Source organism: Chrysemys picta, chromosome 13 (assembly GCF_011386835.1).
Source record: "Chrysemys picta bellii isolate R12L10 chromosome 13, ASM1138683v2, whole genome shotgun sequence".
NCBI lineage: Eukaryota > Metazoa > Chordata > Testudines > Emydidae > Chrysemys > Chrysemys picta.
The window spans coordinates 53,509,406-53,533,949 of NC_088803.1; the positions used below are offsets into that span (position 1 = coordinate 53,509,406).

General features: G+C 44.5%; 1 protein-coding gene across 1 annotated transcript; it reads left to right on the forward strand.

The window, feature by feature from the left end:
* Positions 1-6,545: 6,545 nt before the first annotated feature.
* On the forward strand, positions 6,546-23,800 carry KIF3B (kinesin family member 3B). Its single transcript, XM_008172169.4, has 9 exons — positions 6,546-6,669; positions 13,971-15,421; positions 16,115-16,216; positions 16,917-17,039; positions 17,151-17,269; positions 17,615-17,728; positions 18,817-18,922; positions 19,408-19,586; positions 19,848-23,800. Exons 2-9 carry the CDS (start codon positions 14,039-14,041, stop codon positions 19,939-19,941), a joined length of 2,220 nt encoding a protein of 739 aa, XP_008170391.1. The 5' UTR covers positions 6,546-6,669; positions 13,971-14,038; the 3' UTR covers positions 19,942-23,800.
* Positions 23,801-24,544: the final 744 nt, after the last annotated feature.

Genomic DNA, 24,544 nt, shown 5'->3' on the forward strand with positions numbered 1-24,544 from the left:
CAGTATCCTGTGTCTGACAGTGGTCCATACCTGAGCTTCAAGGGGAGTGTACAGAACAGGGCAATGCTGGAGTCATCTACCCAGTCTTCTACTCCTGGCTTCTGGCATTCAGAGGTTTAGGGTTGCCCCAAGCATGGGGTTGGGGCCCTGACCATCTTGGCTAATAGCCATTGATGGACCTATCCGCCATAAACTTATCCAGTTATTTTTTGAACCCAGTTATGCTTTTGGCCTTCACAACATCCTATGGCACTGAGTTCCATGGGAGTTGTGCTTTGTGTGAAAAAGTACATCCTCTTGTTTGTATTAAAGCTGATGCCTATTAATTTCGACTGTTACCTGGTTTATGTATTGGGTGAAAGGGTAAATAACACTTCTCCATTCACTTTTTCCACACCATTCATGATTTTATAGCCCTTAATCATATTCTCCCTTAGTTGCCTCTTTTCTAAAATGAACAGCCCTAATCTTTTGTTGTAGCTGCACTTTTGGGGGTCAGATGTTAATATAACAGTGCTACCCCTCTCACTTGGTGTAATGGTTCAGTCAGTCAAAAGGACCATGCTACACTGCTTTTGGAGTGATCATTAGTTAAAACACAATTTGATGGAACCTTATAAACTAACTTCAGTCAAATATCTTATAATTGCAAACCTCAACCTTTAAATTATTTATTGAGAATGAATACTTCTGCCCATATTTGTATTTCCATAACTGCCTACAATGCAGGGTTTTTTTAAAATCTTTTTCTACAGTATGTGGTACTGTCCATATTTGGATAGAGCACAATGGACCAAATGGACTTCTGGTCTGATCTTAACTTGATCTAGTATGGTAATTCCGGTGTCTACTCCAGTATTTGTTCTGCAGCAGACTGCAACAGAGAGCAATTTGCTTCTCACATATAAATTACAAAATGAAAATGTAAAAAGTAGCATCTGGCTAGCAAATTTGATTTGTAGGGAAGATTTACAAAATAAAAAATGGGCTGCTCTACTAATACTATACACAACTGGAGCTCGATTTGTCTGGATAGTAACAAACTCACATTTGTTCTAAAACACGCAGTTTAATTTGCACAAATTCAGAACTCTCCCCTTCCCCACAAACATGCTCACTATTTCTCCTGTAGAAACTAAGTTGGAAAGTTATAGAAGAGCTGAAGTTAAAAGAATGTACTTCTCTTCTTGGAATCAGGAAAATATCCTTTGCCCTTGAAACTTTCAACTAGAAAAATTAAATCTGTATTGTGTACAAGAAAGATATTGCTGCACAACCATCTAAGCCAGGGGTCGGCAACCTTTCAGAAGTGGTGTGCCGAGTCTTCATTTATTCACTGTAATTTAAGGTTTTGTGTGCCGGTCATACATTTTAACGTTTTTAGAAGGTCTCTTTCTATAAGTCTATATATATAACTAACCTATGGTTGTATGTAAAGTAAATACATTTTTTTAAATGTTTAAGTAGCTTCATTTAAAAATAAATTAAAATGCAGAGCCCCCCAGACTGGTGGCCAGGACCCGGGCAGTGTGAGTGCCACTGAAAATCAGCTCGCGTGCCGCCTTCGGCACACGTGCCATAGGTTGCCTACCCCTGATCTAAGCAATGCAGAAACAGTAACATAAGAAAATAAAGGGAATCTGAACCAAATTTTCTAGACCCATTAGACAGCAATAAAAGACATTTGGCTAATCAGTGAGACCTTAAACCAGGGGTGGGCAAACTTTTTGGCCCAAGGGCCACATCAGGGAATAGAAATTGTATGGTGGGCCATGAATGGTCAGAAAATTGGGGTTGGGGTGAGGGCTCCAGGGTGGGGCCAGAAATTAGTTCAGGGTGAGGGAGGGGGCTCTGGGCTGGGACAGAGGAGTAGGGTCTGGGCTCGGGTGGGGCTGGGGGTGAGGAGTTTGAGGGTGCTCTGGGCTGGGACCGAGGAGTTCAAAGGGTGGGAGGGGGATCAGGGCTGGGCCAGGGGCGCGGGGAGAGGCTCAGGGTTGCAGGCTCTGGGCGGTGCTTACTTCAAACGACTCCCAGAAGCAGAGGACATGTTCCCACTCCGGCTCCTACACGGAGCCGTGGCCAGGTGGTTCTGTGTGCTGCCCCATCTGCAGGCGCCACCCCTGCAGCTCCCAGTGGCTGCAGTTCCTAGCCAATGGGAGCTGTGGGGGCAGCATGCAGAGCGGAGCCCCCTGGGTGCCCCTACACGTAGGAGCTGGAGCAGGGCCATGCCGCTGTTTCCAGAAGCAGCGTGGAGCGGCCCCCAACCCTACTTCCCGGCCGGAGCAAGGCAAGCCCCAGACCCCCTCCCCAGCCAGGGGAGGCTCTATGTTTTTTGCCACCCCAAGCACGGCTGTAAGGCAGCCTTTGGCGGCACGCCTGTGGGCGGTCCGCTGGTCACACGGATTCGGCGGCGTTTCTGCGGGTGATCTGCCGGTCCCGCGCCTTTGGCGTACCTGCCACCGAATTGCCACCGAACCGCGGGACCGGCGGACCTCCTGCAGGCACGCTGCCGAAGGCAGCCTGACTGCTGCCCCCCGCGGCTTGCCGCCCCAGGCACATGCTTGCTGCGCTGGTGCCTAGAGCTGCCCCTGTCCCCAGTGGGAGCTTGAGGGCCAGCTTAAAATGGCTGGTGGGCCAAATCCGGCCCGCGAGCCATAGTTTGCCCATCCCTGCCTTAAACTAAGGATGTATCTTAATTTTAGAAAGAGTGTGCCCTGCTGGTCAAGAAAAGATTGAAAGGGTAAGATGGAATTTCCTGTCATCGTTTCTCAAAAAAATCATCAGACACTTGAGAATGGAAACCATTAACATCTTAAAACACATTGGAGTCTAAATTCGAGCTGTCACCTTTTTGAAAATGGAATGCTGGACAGTTACAGAAAACTTGCAAAGGGCTGTGGGCAGCAGCCCAAGCTCCAGAAACCTGAGGGGTTTAGAGCCTGAGATGCAATTTCCTTTATCTCTTACAAAATCCTCTAAAATGTCCCATACAATACATAAACCACAATTAAAATGTCAACAACCTCCAAGGCTGATGTATTCCCCAATTTAAACGTATACACTCTTTCAGCTCGATTCTGTGTTCTGCTATATGCAGCTTGTATCAAAACTCAAAAAGCATGGCAAATGGAATATAAAATTCAGAGGGCAAGCTGCCTGTGCATGAATTTATCCCTGTGAAATTACAGAGCTCAGGAATGTATATGCTACTTGGCATGCAATGTGGGAGGTAGGCACACTGGTCCAACCATAAGACTCTCTCTTCCCTGCCTCTAAGCATCTAGTAATTACCTAGCTAAGGACAATGGTTGTCCCTTCATCTCTGCCAAGGACCTGTGGGCTTGGCCCAAAATTCTTCAGTGGTCTTTGCTACATGTGCATACCCATGACCAGTGCTCCCCAGTCCCAGCCATCTTGCATTCCTCCCCCTCCACCGCACATCCACTCCCTCCCACCCCCATCCTGCATTCCACCTTCTGCAACCCCACGTAGATCCATAGCAATGTAGGGCTGGAAGGGACCTCAAAAGGTCATAAAATCCACCCCCGTGTGCTGAGGCAGGATCAAGTAAACCTAGACCATCCCTGACAGGTGTTTGTTCAACGTATTCTTAAAAACCTCCAACAATGAAGATTTAACAACCTCCCTTGGAAGCCTCGTCCAGACCTTAACTACCCTTAAAGTTAGGACGTTTTTCCTAACATCTAACCTAAATTTCCCTTGCTGCAGATTAAGCCGATTACTTCTTGTCCTACCTTCAGTGGACATGGAGACCAATTGATCACCATTCTCTTTATAACAACCCTTAATATATATTCAGACTTATCAGATCCCCCCTCAGTTGTTTTTTCTGAACACTAAACATACCCAGTTTTATTTTTTTTTAACTTTTCCTCGTAGGTCAGGTTTTCTAAACTTTTTATCATTTTTGTTGCTCTCCTCTGGACTCTCTTCAATTTATCCACATCCTTCCTAAAACGTGGCATCCAAAATTGGACTAAGTATTCCAGCTGAGGCCTCACCAGGGCTGGGCAGAGCAGGACAATGATCTCCTATGTCTTACATACAACACTCCTATTAATACACCCCAGAATGATATTTGCCTTTTTGCAATTGCATCATATTGTTGACTCTCATTCAATTTGAGATCCACTATACTTTTCAGCAGTACTACCACCTAGTCAGCTGTTCCCCATTTTGTTGTTGTGCATTTGATTTTTCCTTTCTAAGTGTAGTACTTGGCATTTGTCTTCACTAAATTTCATCTTATTTCAGACCAATTCTCTAATTGGTCAAGGTCATTTTGAATTCTAATCCTGTCCTCCAAAGTGCTTGTAAACCCACCCAGCATGGTGTCATCTGCAAATTTTACAAGCATACGCTCCACTCAATTATCCAAGTCATTAATGAAAATATTGCATAGTATCAGATCCAGGGGTGACCTTAGTGGGACTCTACTAGAGAAACCCTCCCAATTTGACAGCGAACCATTGGTACCTACTTTTTGAGTAAGTCTTTCAACCAGCTGCGTACCCACTTATAGTAATTTGCTCTAGACCACATTTCCCTGTGAGACTGTCAAAAGCCTTACTAAAATCAAGATATAGCACATCTACTATTTCCCCCTAGCTACTAGTATCTTACCAGGAATCAAAGTTAGGCTGATTGGTCTCGAATTCCCCGAGTCACCTTTGTTCCCTTTTTTAAACATCGGTACTATGTTTGCTCTTCTCCAGTCTTCTGGGACCTCATCTATTGTCCATGAGTTTTTGAAAATACTTGCTAATGGTTTCGAGATTGCTTCAGCTATTTCCTATGATGAATTTCATGCAGCTCTGCCAACTTGAATACATCTAACTTAGCTAAATGTTCTTTAGCCTGTTCTTTCCCTATTTTGGCTTGTGTTCCTTCCCCCTTGTTGTTAATATTAATCGTGCTGAATCTCTGGTTACCATGAAGCAAAACTGGCATTAAACGCCTCAGCCTTCTTGATGTCAGCCATTATTAGCTCTCTTTCCCCGTGAAGTAGAGGACCTACGGTTTCCTTTGTCTTTCTGTAGCTCCTAATGTATTTAAAAAGGCTCTTATTTCCTTTTATGTCCCTTGCTAGGTGCAACTCATTTTGTGCCTTAGCTTTTCTGATTTTGTCCTTACATGCTTGTGGTATTCTTTTGTACTCTTCCTTATCAATTCATCCACGTTTCCACATTCTGTAGAATTCCTTTTCGATTTTCAGGTCATTAAAGATTGCCTGATAGAGCCATATTGACCTCATATTATTCTTCCTATCTTTTCTTCGCATTGGGATTGTTTGTTGTTGCAACCTGAAGATTGAAACTTCCAGCTCTCCTGAACTCCTTTTTCCCTTAGATTTTCTTCCCATGGAACCTTACTTAACAGTTTTTTTAATTGGTTAAAGTCTGTGGGTTTTTTTTTTTTTTTTTTTTTTGGTAATTCCACTGTCTTTATTCTGACACTCTCACTCCTTCCTTTAATTAGAATCATGAACTCTATCATTTCTTGATCACTTTCATCCAAATTGCCCTCAACCTTCAGATTTGCATCTCCCTGTTGTCAGAATCAAGTCCAGAATGGCTGCCCCCAGTTACATCCTTGACTTTCTGAAATAAAAAGTTGTCCCCAGGATGTTCCAAGAACTTATCGGAAATATGGTTTTGCCATCTTACTTTTCCAACAGCTGTCTGGCTAGTTAAAGTCCCTCATTACTACCACTCCCTCCACCCCCATCCTACATGTCTCCCTTTGGCCCCACACATCCAATCCCTCCCACCCCCATCCTGCATGTCTCCCCCTGGCCCCACACATCCAATCCTTCTCACCCCCATCCTACATGTCTCCCTTTGGCCCCACACATCCAATCCCTCCCACCCCCATACCCCCATCCTGCAACATCTCTCTCCCACCCCCTCCTACATGTCTCCCCCTGGCCCCACACATCCAATCCCTCCCACCCCCTCCTACATGTCTCCCCCTGGCCCCACAGATCCAATCCCTCCCACCCCCATCCTGCATGTCTCCCTTTGGCCCCGCACGTCCAATCCCTCCCACCCCCATACCCCCATCCTGCAACATCTCTCTCCCACCCCCTCCTACATGTCTCCCCCTGGCCCCACACATCCAATCCCTCCCACCCCCATCCTGCATGTCTCCCCCTGGCCCCACACATCCAATCCCTCCCACCCCCATCCTGCATGTCTCCCCCTGGCCCCACACATCCAATCCCTCCCACCCCCACCCTGCATTCCTTCCCTGTCTCCCACATCTATTGTCCCCACCCTGCGCGCCTCCCCCTAAATTTACTAGCCCCACCCTCTGCTCCCAAAGCACTTCCTCTGCACCCCCCCCCCCGGGCTCCCTTATCTGCCCTCCAGCCCCCCCTCCCGCCAGGTGAGCAGAGTTCCCCGGATGGAGCTCGCCGTGGTGGGGCGGGGCTCGTTGCCAGGGAAGCGAAGGCGCCTCGTCTCTGTCCGGTCGCCAAGGAAGTGAGACCAGTTGCCAAGGCGGCCCGTGGGGCCGGTTGCTAAGGAAGTGATGGCGTGGGGGCGGGCGTGCGGGTTGCCAAGGAAGTGAGCGGTGGTCGATCCCCCCCGTATCCGGTGCAGCAGGAGCGGCGGCGGCGGGGGAGGGGGCTCCATGGTGACAGCGCAGGTGAGTTCCGCTCTGACCCCCGCCTCCCATTGACAGGGTCCGACCCGGGCCGTAAAGGGCCCCAGCGGGGGGAGGCACTGCGGGGGCGGGGGGCTTCGCAGCGACCGGCAGGAAGCCCCCTCCCCATCATAGGGGCGAGCAACGGAGGGGCGGCAGCTCTGTTGCACGCTCATGTGCGCGTCTGGGCGTGAAAAGGAGAGATGGCAGCCCCGTCGCGCACGTGTGTGTGCAAAGGAGGACCGGCAGTCCTCGTTGCACACGCGTGTGTGCAGCTGGGCGTGCAAGCGAGGTCGGGCAGTCCCTATTGCACAGGTGTGTGCACATCTGGGTATGCAAAGCAGGGTCGGCAGCCCCTGCTGCACACGTGTGTGCCCCCATCGACGTGCAAAGGAGGGTCAGCAGACCCTGTCAGGCACACACATGTACTTGGGCATGCAAAAGTGGGACAGCAGCTCCTGTTGCACACGCAAGTGTGCACCTGGACATACACATGTGGGATGGCAGTCCCTGTCATATATGCGTGTGCGTATCTGGGCGTGCAAAGCAGGGACGTGTGTGCATCTGTATGCAAAGGAGGGATGGCAGCCCCTGTCATGCATGTATATACCTGGGCATGCAAAGGAGGGAGAGTTTCCACCCAGATGGGCATGTGAAGGAGGAACCAACCTCATGAGTATAGAAAGGAAAAAATCTCTCATTTGGGCATGTAAATGGGCACTCTTCTTCCCCCCACCCCTTTCCTATGACTGTGTCAACCTCCTCACCGGCCTGCTGTGTATTTTCAGAATGATTTTGGTGGCATTACAGGCTGTTGCATGATCTTATAACCCACTGCAATAGCTTTGAGTTCTCGCCACCACAAAGTTCACTATTGCTCAGCTGCATTTATTGTGTGTTATCATGACACCTAATGTCATATCGGAGATCTAATGTGTCACAGTCCCTACAGTATAGGACGGTTAGTCTATCTAGTGTGGTTCTCATGTTGGTTTGAAGATGAAGGCCGACACTCAGAAACTTTGTGATCTCATAACCAGAGATGAAGTTACAGCCTCAAAAGTACAAGTAGCTTGGAGTTTACATAACTCTCTGTAAGCTCTGGTTTCTCTGTCAGTGGGAGGGAGGCATCTAGGAAGTAATAATGCCCAAACAGTCTTGGGATGGTAGTGGGCAGCAAATTAAATATGGGTTTGCATTGTCAAATGGCAGCAAAAAAAGAGCAGAAGGGTGATGGTCCCTTTCTGTGGTGTGTTCACACCTGGGATAATCTGTTCAGTTCTGAGCACTTCTTTAGCAGAGAGTGAGAGAGAAAAATTAGAGGGAAAGCACAACAGAGAAGTGGTGGAAGTTTGGGTTTTGAGAAAAGATTAAAAGAACTAAATGCTGTTAAGTGAGGATGTAAGTCTACAAATATCTGAAGACCGTACACAGCCAGAGGGGAATGTGGTTATTTAGGGTGATGCCTGGTGGTATAAGTATAACCAAAGTAATGAGATGAGATTATGAAAAGTAAGAATTAGGCTGCATATTAAGAAAGTCTTCCTGACAGGAAAACCTGTTAAGTTTTGCAGGGAAGTATAGCTGCTCCTTTGCTTGGGAGTGTTAAAAATAGAGAGGTTAAAGCACACTAGCACATGTCCAGTTTGGTACCAGTCCTGCATTGGCCCCAGGGGCATAGACTGGTTGGTCCAACTGTTCACTACTATCTCTGATTTCTAAAATTCTCTGATGATTAAATGTGACAATTTGTGATGTCACTTATTTTTTCAGGCATGACTTCATAGTGTATTAAAAGAGAATAGGGCTTAAAATTCTTCCTGCAGTCATTGAGGGCAAAATTTAAAATACACTAATCTCAGTCTTGAAGTCTAACGGATTAGAGGCAATTTGGGATTTTATCCAGATCTCTTTCGATTTACTGGTTTCATGAGGAACAACTGTTAATCATAGTATACAAATAAATGGTGCTGTGACGTAAAGCAAGTGATAGTTTACAAGCTATTCTATCCCATCTATCTCCAGCTGTTTCTTGTAGTGAAAATTTTGCAATATAATTTTTGGTGACTATAAAATATATAGTTTAAATTTCCCTTTAATTTTTAGTTGAGACAAATTTCTGTTCAGATGCCCCAGAATAACGCATAATGCTTTCACCAGGAAGAAGAGTTCAGCGAATGAATTGATACACCAGTAACTGTTAACAACAGCAGCCAGCAGCAATGGAAGTGGATCGTGATGAGTTAGCATGACAATAGTGCAAATCAGGGGTGAGATAAGATGAAGGAACTGACTTGTTTGTGGCAAAAGTAGATCTGAAGTGTGCATTTGAGCAAGGCAGTCCTAGGTGGCTGACAAATAGACAACATAATTCTCACTAAAGATATATAGGATACAAAACTGTGAGAGTGAGTGGTTGATTCCTCTGCTGTTAGGTATATTTTCTCTTACATTCAAGATGGCCACATGTGAATAGCAGTATGCTCTTGTACTGAAAAAAAAAATCTACCAGAAGATTAAATGAACCTAGGATCACATAATCCTAGTCAATATCTTTTGTGGAAGGTGCCAGAGATAAAGGCAAGAGGATAACATTAAAGATAAAACACACCTCTGGTTCTGGCTGCTGAATGAATTTCATTTGTGAATAAAAAGTTAGTCTGTTGTTGATAAGGTACATCCCCAGCAGTGTTAATTGTTGTATGGTTTTTGTTTTATTTTTCATAACTTTTTGGCCCAAGAAGAATCTGGAGAATATGTCCTGTATATAGTTTTGATTAACAGAGTCTGCTTCAAAGAATCCTGTAGGACAGTTTGGCTGCTACAAATGTTAGTTTAATTTGTTTGACAGAAGAGTGCTACTGAAGCAGTCGGAGATAGTCCTATTCAGAGATTAACTACGTTGATTAGAGGTGGCATTTCTGTAACAGATTATAGCCCATATTTTCAGAATCTCATGAGCATTTCCATGCCTAATTTGAATGTACGTATGGTGGTAAAGGTGTATACAGATGCGCATTCATTTTTGTCCATGCAGGTCTGAGATATTTTCAGTTGCAGGAGCACTGAATGCTAGGGCAGAAGTGGAGGGAGCAGCATATATTTGGGTGGCATTCACAAGTTTATCAGCAAAGAAGGAGGGTATGGCTTTGTGTGCTTTTACAAGTCTTGAATCTGACTCTCATATTTTCTCTTGACTGGCATTTTAAATATATATTCCTTTCTGTCCAGTTAGTGAGCCTATCCTTATTGGAGTTGTAAATCAGGAGAAAAGATCACTGTATTTTAGTCAGTAGCATCTGGAGACTCATTGGCTATACACTGTATTGAATCCTTTGTGCAAGTTTATAAAGCACTGCAGATGCTCAGCCACTTTGGTCAACTCAATGCACATTCCGGATCATCTACTTTGAGTTCCAAGTGTCTTCACATGGCATACCTTCTCCACTCAGGGAGGCAAGCAGTTTCCATGAAGACATTGAGATAATTTTAAAGGTCTTACTGAAATTTCAGTAAATATTATTACATGTGTTTCTTTGGTGCTCTAAGATTACCTCCTGTTCTTATAAATGCCTTGTTCACAGCATGGGCATTGGGATAGAAAATGTTTTTGGTCCTCTAGCTGTACACCTGAACTTCTCAGGAGGTCCCCTCAAGTAAAGAGACAGAGACAAGATGCAATTACAGAATCAAAAATTTAGTCCCCAGATGTGGTATTTTTGCTATAGCTCCAACTAGCATTAGAATAGAGGGAAAGCACTGAGGGAACCAAACAAATTGACTTTAAATCCTAGATGGGCTTTTCTGAATTTGCTTTATACTTATGTCCAACTGTTGGAAAGATTTCAAACAGGCATCCTTCTTAGAGGGTTCATTTTTTAAAAATTGGTTTGTCTGAAACCTTTCAGTTGCATTTCATGAGCCCATCGATGAATGGCTACCTATTTTCTTTTAAAGGGAAGCTCAATGTGCTAATGACTAGAGATGGATCAGCATGTTTCACCATCTTCAGGTGTCTCCTCATTACAGAACCCATAAACTGCAGGGCTTTGTGAATCAAATTGTTCTGTAGCATGAGTTTTGTCTAATGCAGAACCTTGTAAAACCAGATGGCATTCGATCACTTAGTACTTTAGAACTTGGATGTGGAATATATTTCATCATTTTTGGGTACTGGAGCAGAGCTGGCCTATACAAAGAATCCAAATAAAAGTATATTGGGATGGGAATAATTATGGCATAGATCTGTTGAAAACTGTTGACCCCATGACATCTAGAGTACACATGGCTATCTTCAGCTTAGGATGTACGAGTTGAAGCTGGGGGAAACTGGTGTTACTTTGCAAGCCCCAACCCTAAAGTAGCAGGTACACTAGAAGAAGGTGGAGTATTATCAAAGACCCATGTACTTTTTGCTCATGTTAATTATTTTGATATTAAGTTAAATTTATTTTATTCTTTCCTCTAATTTTTAAGGACAGGGTCCTCAGCCTCTCATAAGAAGTGGTGCAAATGAGCCTTTAACCAGCCTTAGGAGGGAGGAATGTTGGGCTGATGTAAATCTGGCATCCTGAGTCTCCCATTCTCCATCTCTCAGCTCCATGCAGAATATGTATTGGGGCAGGCTGTGAGGGGATAGGGGCATGATGGGAGTTGGAGGACGAAGATCCAGGACCAGACTGCAGTGCACTTCGCTGATCCCTTGCCAGCTTCGTTGTCCTAGGTTGTATAAGTTATAATAGCCTGTGGCTGATCTAACTTGCACTAGGGGCTGGTTCAGGACCAGAGAGGCATAAACACAACCTAGAGCCATCTTTATGGCTTCTTCCTACCCGCTCCACTATGCTAACTGTGAATTGGAACTGCGTCCTCTATTTTTAACATGCTACAGATGTTTCTATTGCAAATGCATAACTGCACCATAGATGTTGGTAGGGAGGAACCTGAAGGTTTTGGCAACAATGGGGGAGGGAAGCTGAATTTTACAGCTTTTAACACCGAATGGGAATATTTCTTCCATCCACCTTGTGAGCATAGTTGGCGGTGACTTGAAATTTTGTCATAACCAGCAATGCAGTCCTTAACAGCAAAAAGCTGTCTGACTGCGCCTGCCCCAGCATCATCCACTATCTCTAACATCCGCAACAAGCACAGTAGTTAAATTAAGTGTTGATATTTAATTGCCAGTTGGTTTCAGAGTTAACACACCATTAAGATGAATGGGGATGGTTTACTCTACTTTCCCAAGTGTGCAGCCAACTCTGCCTTGGGGGCTTTGGAGCGGAGCCCGGAGTTGGAGCGCGGAGGAGCAGTGGAGCTGCAGGTTTTTGCCTGGAGCTGGAGCAGAGCCGGAGCACAGCTCCAAAGCCCTTCGTGCCAGTTCACATTGAAGGTTTTCTTTGCAATGATAAGGACTAGAAATGCATTTGTGTGTGTGCGCGTGCGTGGATGTGTGTGTGCGCGCGTGAGAGAGAGAGAGAGAGACTGTTTAGCCCTGGTACACACTACAAATGTATGTCAGTATAACTACATCTCTCAGGGGTGTGGAAAAACCACACCCCTGAGTGACATAGTTATATAAACCTAAGTCCTGGTATAGACAGTGTTATGTCAATGGGAGGGCTTCTCCTGTCAACATAGCTAAAGCCTCTCGGGGAGGTGGAGTTACCTATGCCGATGGGAGAAGATCTCCCGTTGGTGTAGGTAGCATCTTCACTAAGCGCTACAAATGCACAGCTGCACCAGTGGAACTGCAGCACTGCAGTGCTGTAAGTGTAGACAAGCCCTTAGATTCTGCCACATGTTTCTGTCATGGATAGTAGATTCTGCATTAAATTCCAGGGCTCTGGAAACGCAGACTACACACAGCACTAGGTATCATAGTTGAAAGGTGAAAAGAAGCTTTATGGGTTTCTCTTGAATCCTGGCAGCTATGGCAGTTCCATTAAAGATTAATTACAGCATAATAAGACCTACAAACGGTGACTTAAAATGTAACAAAGAAAAAGCATCCGGGGTACTTTTCCAGGCAATATCTTTCCTTTAAGAGATCCTAGAGATGAGTTTTAAACCTATGGCAGGAAACTGAAGAACTGCATCTTTCTGATGACATAACATGTAAATAACATAGGACTAATTAAATCTGAATCCTGACCCTGAAGTGCCAGAACCGAAATGTGACTCCCTCCAGACTCCAGTGTATTTATATTTGATTTCCAAAGAACCTCACAATCTGTCAGGTGCTGCTGCAGTAAAAACAGTCAAGGACAATTTTTAGGCCACTAAAAATGCAGGCATTTAAGGCTGGTAGTGCATAAGAGGATGCACAAAGGCTGCTGTTCACCAGTTTCTTTTTGTCCGCGTTGGTGCTCTGTGACCTTCCATTTCTCCGCAGTATAAGGGCAGCTGAAGAGGGGGAGGCAGCAGCATTAGGTTAATGTAACTGTGTCATGCCTCTTCCCTGAAATTAAATGTGATATGCCAGGAAGAGTATTGGCAAGGGAGTGGCTACTGTAAGCTCTTCATTATGAAATGAAAATGTTTAGTAACAGAAGGTAGTTTTAATCAGAGGCAACTTTCTAAATATATGTATAATTTCTTCGATCTGTCCTGAATTTATAATTTTGCTGGATGAGTTGTAGCCCTTGATCTAAACACTGATTGGGTTCCTCACAAGAACCTCTAAACAGCATCTTTAATGCAGTAGGCAGCAGCATAAGCACCAACAGGGGTGAAAGTAACTTAAAGGATTTACCAGTATGCTGGAGTCCTGAGCAGGGGGCGTGGCCTCAACCAGAAGCGGGGGAGCCTTTAGAGCCTTAGGCCCTTTAAATAGAGATTTAAAGGGCCCCGGGCTCTGGCTGCAGTAGTGGTGGCTGGTAGCCCTGGGCCCTTTAAATCACTGCCGGAGCTACCAGCTGCAGAGGCGGCTGGGAGCCCCGGGGCTCAGAGGCCATTTAAAGGGCCCGGGGCTCCAGCTGCCACTACTGCAATGGAGCCCCGGGCCCTTTAAATCGCCGAAGGAGCCCCGGGGGTCCCAGCTGCCACCACTACCCCCGGGCAGCAAGGCTCGAGTGGCGATTTAATGGGCCTGGGGCTCCGGCCGCCGCTACCACCCCAGGCCCTTTAAATCTCTGCCGGCTCCGGCAGCAGGGCTCTGGTGGCAGTTTAAAGGGCCCGGGGTGGTAGCGGCGGCCGGAAAGCGGCGGCTTTGACCTAAAGCCTGCAGAATTAAATGAGTTGAATCTGTGCCTTTGCACAAAAATTTACTGAAAAGTAGTCACGTGCCCTTTCTTTATTTCTAGGTTTTCAGCGCTCCTGGCCTTCCTGGATCACCCGTCTGTCAAATCTCCCCAGCCACCGTCCTGTCATCATGTCCAAGTTAAAGAGTTCTGAATCCGTCAGGGTGGTGGTGCGGTGCCGGCCAATGAATGGGAAAGAGAAGGCAGCTTCATATGATAAAGTTGTTGATGTGGATGTCAAGTTAGGGCAGGTATCTGTGAAGAACCCCAGGGGAACATCTCATGAGCTGCCTAAAACCTTCACCTTTGATGCTGTCTATGACTGGAATTCCAAGCAGTTTGAACTTTATGATGAGACCTTTAGACCTCTGGTGGATTCTGTCCTGCAAGGGTTCAACGGGACTATCTTTGCCTATGGGCAGACTGGGACAGGAAAAACATATACAATGGAAGGAGTGCGTGGTGATCCTGAAAAAAGAGGGGTCATCCCCAATTCGTTTGACCACATCTTCACCCACATCTCTCGATCTCAGAACCAGCAGTATTTGGTTAGAGCTTCTTATCTGGAAATATACCAAGAAGAAATCAGAGATTTGCTATCAAAGGATCAGTCCAAGAGGCTGGAGCTGAAAGAGAGACCAGACACTGGGGTGTATGTGAAGGACTTGTCATCTTTTGTCACAAAGAGTGTCAAGGAGATCGAGCACGTCATGAATGTGGGGAACCAAAACCGCTCAGTTGGTGCTACCAACATGAATGAGCATAGCTCCCGTTCCCATGCCATTTTTGTGATCACTATTGAGTGCAGCGAGGTGGGACTTGATGGAGAGAATCACATCCGTGTAGGAAAACTCAACCTTGTGGACCTTGCAGGCAGTGAACGCCAGGCCAAGACTGGAGCGCAGGGGGAAAGGTTGAAGGAAGCTACCAAGATTAACCTCTCCCTTTCAGCTTTGGGCAATGTTATATCTGCCCTAGTAGATGGTAAAAGCACTCACATTCCATACCGGGACTCAAAACTAACTAGGCTACTTCAGGACTCGCTAGGTGGCAATGCTAAGACTGTGATGGTGGCCAATATAGGCCCTGCCTCTTACAATGTAGAAGAAACTCTTACTACCCTGCGATATGCCAATCGTGCCAAAAACATCAAGAACAAACCAAGAGTTAATGAGGATCCTAAGGATGCACTGCTACGAGAATTCCAGGAAGAAATCGCTCGGCTCAAGGCACAATTGGAAAAACGGTCTGTTGGCAAAAGAAAGAGGAGAGAAAGGAGAAGAGATGGTGGGGAAGAGGAAGAGGAGGATGGAGAAGAGGGTGATGAAGGGGATGACAAAGATGATTACTGGAGGGAGCAGCAGGAAAAGCTGGAAATTGAGAAGAAAGCTATTGTAGAGGATCACAGCTTGGTGGCAGAAGAAAAGATGAGGTTGCTAAAGGAGAAGGAGAAGAAGATGGAGGATCTGAAGCGAGAGAAGGAAGCAGCAGAAATGCTGGGTGCCAAAATCAAGGTAGAGTGCTTGTTGGACTCCTTGAAGGGAATGTTCTCTGGGTTTAGGGAAGGATGGCAGTTCATCAAATTGGGATGCTAACCATGTAGAGAAAGTTTCAGAGTAATGATGAGGGGGTATACCTGGGTCAGAGTAATGGTGAGGGGGAGTGCCTGAGTCAGAAGTTTTCAAAATCGACTTTATGTAGACAGAGGTGGGAATTCCTTTAAAAAATGAATTTAGAAGTAGTTTTTTATAGATGAGAATTTATAAGATGTTTTATATAATTTATGAACTGTGGTTGTAGAACCTACTTGTAGGACCCTAGGAAGTCAGTACAAGAGATTAAATGTGATATACACACTTCTTATTATACTGTAACTTATAAGTAACAAGCTTCATTCTGTTACTGATTATTAGAAACTTATATATGTGAAAGCCTCCATGTCAACCTCTCAGACAAAATGTGGGACGGATTGCCATAATGCAGAACACAAGACAAATTACTAGTGCATTAACCTTACAATTATGTAGGATTTCACAGAGAGAACAATTTACATAACAACAGGTTTAAATTTGGATGTTCAGTGAGTGACACCCCTTATAAAGCAGAGTTCAGTGGTAACTACCTAAGGAGTCATTACTGTTTTTTAAAAAGAATGAGTTACATGGCTGCTTGAGAGGTTAACCTCTCGATATGTTTTTTTCTTTCAGGCAATGGAAAGCAAGCTCCTTGTTGGAGGGAAAAACATTGTGGATCACACAAATGAACAGCAGAAAATCTTGGAGCAGAAACGTCAGGAAATTGCAGAACAGGTAAGAGAGGGGGAACCAATTTATTATTTTGTGGCAAAGAGCTGCTATTCTAGACCTTTCAGAAAACATGAAGGTAAGAAAAACTATAAACTAGTGTTCCTGAGATTAATGATTGATCCCTAGCCCTAGTTTAATGATTACTGGCAAAAGAGAGATAAAAAGGGTTTGTGTCCTTTTTACTGCTTTATGATGTATAGAGAAGGCCTGTAATCTTTTTTTCCTCATTGTTTTTTACATTAGAGACTCTGGTCCTGGTTCTTGGTTAGAAATTTCTGTGGTGGAGAACTAATGAAATGATATCATCATAAGACCCTAGAGAGTGAAAGCTGTAGCAATTAAATGAGGAGAGGGATATTTAGTCAGACTATTTACAACTTTTTCTATTTTGTGTTTTTGTTGGTGCATATTTAACTGCAATGACTAATTAACATTTTGGAGAAAGAAAGTCCTTGCTACGGTTTCAACACTCCCACTCCTTTAACTGAGCTTATTCACAATAAATATCCTATGAGGCGCCCAACAAACCCTTCAAAGTCAAATAAACACAGGGTTGATGTTTTAACAACTTGAAATTGGAATCTAAATCAAGAGTCCTGGATCCCAGGCAAAAGGGACGCCTTGGATGTGGCTTTTATGTATGCAGGCACCGAAGGCAACAATATGACAGTGTTGATCTAATCTTGTTTGTGGTATTCCTTAGAAACGTCGGGAGCGAGAAATCCAGCAACAAATGGAAAGTCGGGATGAGGAAACATTGGAGCTGAAAGAGACCTATAGTTCCCTACAGCAAGAGGTGGACATCAAAACCAAAAAACTCAAAAAGGTAAAAAGTAAATAATGCTAGGTCAGATGGATTAGAAACTGAATGGCACTGCATGTTAAGGTGATAGCAACATTGAATAGTCATTACTCTGGTTCTTCTCACCTGTTCCAGCTATTTTCCAAGCTGCAAGCTGTGAAGGCAGAGATCCACGACCTCCAGGAGGAGCACATCAAGGAGCGTCAAGAACTGGAACAGACCCAGAATGAGCTTACCAGGGAGTTAAAGCTAAAGTAGGTCCCATTTAGAGTGACCATACAGCAAATGTGAAAAATCGGGATGGGGGTGGGGGATAATAGGAGTATATATAAGAAAAAGACCCCAAAATCGGGACTATTCCTATAAAATCAGGACATCTGGTCACCCTAGTCCCATTGCTCCATATGCTGCCCTTAACTCTTACTAAAGGTATTTTATTCTTGGGAGTGGATTGCAAGCCAACTGCTTATAGAACAAGAGACAACTAGAAATTCCTCCTCTTTGTCTAGGGCTGTGTTGGAGAGGTTGTGGGATGTTAATGAGATGTTAATTCTCCTATTTCCATATGTCCCATCTTTGTTCTTGCCTGTTATCTACAGGCACCTGATTATTGAAAACTTTATTCCCCTGGAGGAAAAGAACAAGATCATGAATAGATCTTTCTTTGATGAAGAGGAAGACCAGTGGAAACTGCATCCCATAACCCGGCTGGAGTGAGTTTACCCCCTAACCTTACTTTAAGACTGGGTCACATGAAGACTTCAAGCTGGCCAGAGCAAGATTCTCCACACGGTTTTAGCCTCATCCAGCAAGAGTACTTAAAGTCAGAATGAAGTTTTAGCCAAACTGTAACCTGAATATAGTAAAGGTGAAGGCAAAGTTAGGAAAATTCTAACCTGTGAGGAGAGGAAGGAATTTCTACTGATAATGTCACATATGCACCTCCACCTCGATATAACGCTGTCCTCGGGAGCCAAAAAATCTTACCGTGTTATACGTGAAACCGAGCTATATCGAACTTGCTTTGATCCGTCGGAGTGCGCAGCCCCGTCCCCCCAGAGCACTGCTTTAGCGTGTTATATCAGAATTCGTGTTATATCAGGTCATGTTATATCTGGGGAGAGGTGTGTGTGTGTGTGTGTGTATATATATGTATATATATAATCTTCCAAAGGATTGCAAATTGCTTTGCAAACTACATATAGTATTGTGTTCAACATTAAAAACAGATTCAACATATCTACCATAGTTATTTCCTATTTTAAAGATAAGATATCTCAGAGGCCAGTGTATAGAAACTGTTGGCAAATCCTGACTGTATATAAGAGGTTCCAAAGAGCAAATGTAGAATGAAAGGGCCAGAGGAATGTACATCATCCTATGGTTTGTACTATAGGAATGTGTAGGAATCCCCATAGTAAGCTCAAAACAACAAATTGGAGAGGCCAACTTGTGAAGGACTGTATCTAATACTGCTTGCTGAGTTTTTACTGTCCTGTTGGAGCACATTCCCAGGGGCCTGTAGCAATCTTCTTTTTCCAAATAGATGCACTGGATTGCCTCAGTGCATTGCAGATAATAGAATTATAGAATATCAGGGTTGGAAGGGATCTCAGGAAGTCATCTAGTCCAACCCCATGCTCAAAGCAGGACCAATCCCCAACTAAATCATCCCAGCCAGGGCTTTGTCAAGCCTGACCTTAAAAACCTCTAAGGAAGGAGATATTTTGATTGATTCAAATAATGAAAAACCTTGTCAGTTTTTGGCATGTGATCGATTCAGTACTCATCTCCTTTTCAGTAACCAGCAGATGATGAAAAGGCCAGTGTCAGCAGTGGGATACAAGAGGCCTTTGAGTCAGCATGCCAGGATGTCCATGATGATTCGTCCAGAGGCCCGGTACAGGGTAAGCCCAAACATGGATGTAGCCTGCATCTCCTTACCTCTTGTGTTCAGAGGAGTATGAATCTCTGAGGATATATAGTTGTCCTACATAAACTGTGACAGATGCAGAAGACTGTGGAGAGGAAGCCTCCCTCTTGACATATTAAAAATGTGTCTTAAACCCAGCAGTCTAGTGTTGCTCAAGAAGAGTTTATGACCTTCATGCTGCTGATAAGTTACCTTCACCTGGTGTTGATCGAAAGTGGTAAAGTAAAAGCTTAAGCAGGGTGATAGGAAAGTCACAAGCCAGAGAGAATGAAGTGGCCCGAGAGCAGTCTTTGTGACGAGGGTAATGTGACCACGCACACACAGGATATATACATTTCCAATCAATCTAGGAGTTCTGGTCACAATCCTTATCAAAGCGTGGAATACGTCAGTATAGTGAGTGGAAAGTCTGAGTATGTGTGGACATTGATGGTTCCGGTTCTGCTTCCACTTTCTTAGGCAGAAAACATTGTGTTACTGGAGCTAGATATGCCTAGCCGAACGACCAGAGACTACGAGGGCCCAGCCATTGCTCCGAAAGTGCAGGCTGCTCTAGAAGCAGCTCTGCAGGATGAAGATGAGATACAGGTGGATGCCTCCACTTTTGAGAGCATGTCAAATAAAAAATCAAAATCCAGGTGAGTCTGTAGGTTATGTCCACCTCTGTCCATTGGACCCCAGTCAGCAATGTATGCATGCGTAGGGTCACCGTCTGTCTGCAGGACTGGTCAGTGGGATGAAAACTAAATTAGCCCTGAGGTAGGTGGAGAGAGATGGGTAAATAAGGCAGACGAGCAAGCTGAGATTGATAGAGAATTATATCCAGTCAAACTCATGCAGCTTTTGGGAGGTTCGTTTTGATGTGTAACAGGCAACTTTCTTTGTTTTTACTTCTTCAGGCCTAAAACTGGAAGGAAATCGGGGGGATCCTCTTCCTCGGGCACCTCTGGGTCTCCGCTCTACCCACAGTCCCGGGGGCTGGTTCCTAAGTAAAAACAGCAATTCCTCTCCAGGGCGTGAACAGCATTTGCCTTCTGAGAGCAAAGACAAGTAAAAACCTGCAGAGAGGACTCTCAGCCAGACTCCAAGCCCTTTCCTTTGGGGAATAGCAATGGCCTCTTTGCAGTTTAACTGACTTGTGTCAAAATGTGCCAGTCCCAGGTGTGCTGAACCTTGCAGGAAAAGATTTGCTCACAATCTAGCAATCAGCCCCTGTTGGGAACAGATTTTAGTTAGGAAATCAGAAATGCATGAGGTACGTTAAAGTGTGTTAGAAGCAATGGGAAGCATGAGGATCACCTCACAGCATCGCCCTCTCTCCTTCTGTTCCAGCCCCTTTGCTGCACTGGGCTCTCTTGCTGTTGGGCAACAGGAAAGAGTTGAAAGTCATCTCAACAGAATCAACTCTCCAGAACCTCAGGATGAAAACTTAGTGAGGTTAAAAAGTGGAGGGCGTATCCAAACTTGACTAGGTGCAGTGTTTTCCTCTTTCTATTGAAAGAATGGCATCTTCATCTGGGGTTAGAGTTGGGTTGAAAAACCCTGAGACGGGCAGGATTGGAGATCTGTTTCCATGCACTTCACAGCTAGACCTCTCCGCTTCCCTTTAGAAATGTAGAACAAGAGAGGATCTTGGAAGTATATTTTGCTCCTGTAGAATGGAAGCAATAGAAACTGAAGTCTCTATCTGTTTACAGACATCAGTAAGAGCTCTTCTAAACTGACCTGCTAAAGACTCAACCCCTACTGGCAGGGACCACCTTGTCAAAGAATAAGTCTGCATACCAGTGCCAGCTCCATACTAGCACTCTTCTCCATCCCACACCTGGCATTTTAGACCAGCGTCCATACTGAATATCTAAACCCTACAGCGTGTATGGCCATTTTCTCAGCTCTTCCACCATTTGTAGGAAATGTAGATCTAGCTTGGTGCTAGGTCTCTGCCAGGAGGCACACATGGCCGGTTCTGCCATTCCCTATGACGTGGATGGAATCTGGAGCACTATGAGGCAAAGCCATATTAGACTGCACTTTTCCGATAAGTATGCAATCTTTCCCTTGATGTTATGAGGCGCTTCAGTGCAGGAGGTGCCTTTTGTGTCTCATCGTGCTCCAAGTTAAGAACATTCCCTTTTCAGTCTTAAGCTTTCCTGAATACAGTGAGGCTAGGTGGGAATGAGGGCCATGTGTAATCACCAGTCTGGGGTTGCAAGGAAATCTGATATAAATCCCAAGGATGGTACACTGAAATTGAAAGGGGAAGAATTCCTGCTTTAGATGGTGTCTTTTCAAAGTTTGCCCTATGACTAATATCACAGGCCTGCATGGTCCAGTGGGGAGAGGGGAGCTGCTGTATTGGATGGGCTCAGAAGACAGAGGAAGGTGTTCCTGTCTTGCGTCTCACTGTTCAGCTTGTAACTTTTAGTTCCTTGTATATTGAGAGTTGGGCTATTTTTTTTTTCTTGATTGTTGTCAACTGTTGTCTTGTGATTGTTTTTACCCATTACCTTTCCCTTGCAGATGACCTCTCCCTAGACTGACCAGTGTATGAGAACTTGCCTGTTTTTAGAAATACTCTAATGTAGGGACTCTACTTTATGTTCTTGTTAAGTATCCATTGACTGACTCTGTCCAGTCTGGAAAAACTCCATTGTCTCTGACCGCCATGAGCAGAAGGAACACAACAGTTCTAGCATAAAGCTCTCCTCTGCATCTTGCTGGCATGGTGCCTTGGTGAGTCAGCTGCTCAGGTGGATGTGGGTTAAGGTCTAACCCAGCTGCTTTGATTCAAGGAGTAGATTTCTGGATGAGGACCAGATGAATATTTTTTTAAATTTTGATGCGGGGAGGAGAGTTTTGCCTATGGGTGAGGGAGGAGCCATCTGCTCATTTTCTGCTAACCTAATAATGGAAGCCTGGCATAACCTTCCTTTTTATAAACCACTGTTTCTGTACAAAAAGCTTTTTAATTCCTCTCTTGTGGTATAAAACAGAGTGTCAACGGTTCCCCCTTCCCCCCCGGTATATAATCTTGTTTACTTCATAATTGAAAAGAGGATTGTATGGTTTAAGTATTCAGAGAATTGAAATGAGATGAAGTGACTGTATAGCCTGAGACGGTAATATATACATGATATATCTATGCCTCTTCACTCACCACTATTCCATTGGGTTTCTGTATGAAATTTGTAAGATTTCCCATGTGGCAGGAATAAGTACCTTGGAAATCACAGCCCAAACCCAGACTGTTCTGCTTTTACTGTTAATATGCTAGAATGGCTATACCTCCGAAAGCCCTGTTTTATAAATGTGTATAAGTTAGGGTGAGAGAAAGGGAATGGGGTAGGCAAAGTATAAAATTGACTTTTAGTTACCTTTACCCACAGCTCCATTTTAAACAGTATGTCCAGTGAATAAAGGATAATAAGCAAATCTCAGGGCAACAGCAGCTTTCAGCTTCTCACTCTGATTGTGCTTCCCCTTTAGATCCATAGGGTACGTCTACACTGCAATTAAAAATTTGTAGCTGGCCTGGGACAATCAACCTGGGCTTGTGGGGCTCAGGCTCAGGGGCTATTTAATTGTGGGGTAGACATTTGGGCTTCGGCTGGAGCCTGGGTTCCAGGACCCTGCAAGGTCCCACAGCTCAAGCTGGAGTCCAAGCCCAAACATCTACGCCACAATTAAACAGCCCCTGAGCCCTGTGAGCCCAAGTCAGCTGGCACAGGCCAGCCACGGGTATCTAATCGCAGTGCAGACATTTTGTGGCAGCGATATTGGGATGAAATTAATGCATTTGTCTTCAGTTGTCCAACGTTAGTGAAGTTCTGGATCGACATGTCTAACAAGTGATCCTGCCAGGCGTGTGCCTCTCTGCTGCATGTGGGTATGATCTGAACCATCTGGGCTTCCTGCAGGCGAACAGCCAAAGACAGGAAATCCACCAAGTTCCTGGAAGAGGCCCTGGGAGAGTGTGCACAATCATTCTCTTCAGAGGACTGTTTAAAATCCTCCTCCTCTTTGCTCTGCTCTGTATAATTGGATACAATTTTATTTTTCAAGTTACGTGCAGTAAAGATAGCTTTTCTGTTCCAGAGTCAAATCCCACACGAAACCGAACACATAGGAATTACAGCACTTAAAATTCTTAATATAGGTCTGATCGCCCTTTGTTGAAAGGTTTGCATGCTGCTTGAATCTTATAGAACATATACCTCTGTGATGACCTTTTGAACTGTAACGATGCATTATACAGACTTTTGGGTTAATACAGAACTCTCTAGTTGTAGTCCTTCCTCACTGTGTCTAGAGTCATTGCCAAGTTTCAGAGAAGCATTGATTCCTGTAAATCTGGATATTTTATCTGTCCTGTCTTTTAATTTCTGATATCTGACCATTCAACCAGGCCTTAAAAGGGGAAGAAGTGATTCTTGTGGCTTTCTTTCTACAGTGTTAAACACATAGATAAATGAGAAAAACATATGTGCACAATGCAAAAGCCATAATCAGATGCTCAGTTGGAACTGAACAAGAACAGTGCTCTGCACCGTGCAGTGGTCATTTAGCTCCCTATGATCTAGGCACTTACTACCTTACCCTCCTCAGCCCGATTTCTCTCGTTTCTGGAACGAAGTGCCCAAGGGTGCTTGTGGGCACAACTGTCTTTGTGAGATTTCACTCCTTGGTCTTACACTGATCTTGACCTTTTCTTTGGTGACCTGTAGACAAAGAACATCTCTAGTTCTGTCAATAGGTTTTACAACTTATATTTATTTGTATCATCTCTTTTGGCTAGGAATGTAAAAGTGATCCTAAAATAAGATGTGTAATAAAATCAATCAGATTTATTGTATCTATCAGAACTTGTCCTTTTTTCATTCTTAAAGGAATTTATAAATCATTGCAGTGTTCACAGATCCTTACGTGGCTGTAAAACACCAGGCCCTCGTTCTATTAGAAAGTGTCTTCAAAGCTAGCCTTATTATAACTAAACAATGGAATGTAAATGTCATTGTGACAGGTGACAGACAGAAGCCCCAGAGAATAACATACTCGTTATTAACAGAATATGTATAGTTCAAGCCATAGCAGCACAAACGTCCTCGTTCCCCTCCCTGCAAATGTGGTTCACCTCTGCCTTGGAGAGACCACTTGTGGGGCTGAGAGGGTAGGTTAGTCCTTTTGTCCTTTCTGCTGAGTGACAAAAAGGGATCCAGTTGGTGGTAATTATGGTGGAGGTTTTTGTGATGTAAACATCTGGAAAATGGAGTGAGACCACTAAGCTCAATTCATATAAGTCATTGTGTGGTCTCTAATGAGGTCTCTAATGAAAGTTTAGTATTTTGGTTGGGGAAAAAACACGGTTTTTCTTTCTGTTTATTTAATGTCTTAAGTTTTATAAGCAGTAGCAAGTAATGCTACCTTGTCTTTCATGAAGCCTGGTGTTCTGTTCCTCAGATATTTTGTGACATGGCATGATGAAAAAAAAAAAAAAGCTCCAATGGAAAAACCCTAAGCATTCATTCTCTTCAAGCCTCTCTCACTACACACACTCAGCAGTAAGACCCCCAGCTCTACAAAGGTATTTAGGCTCCTA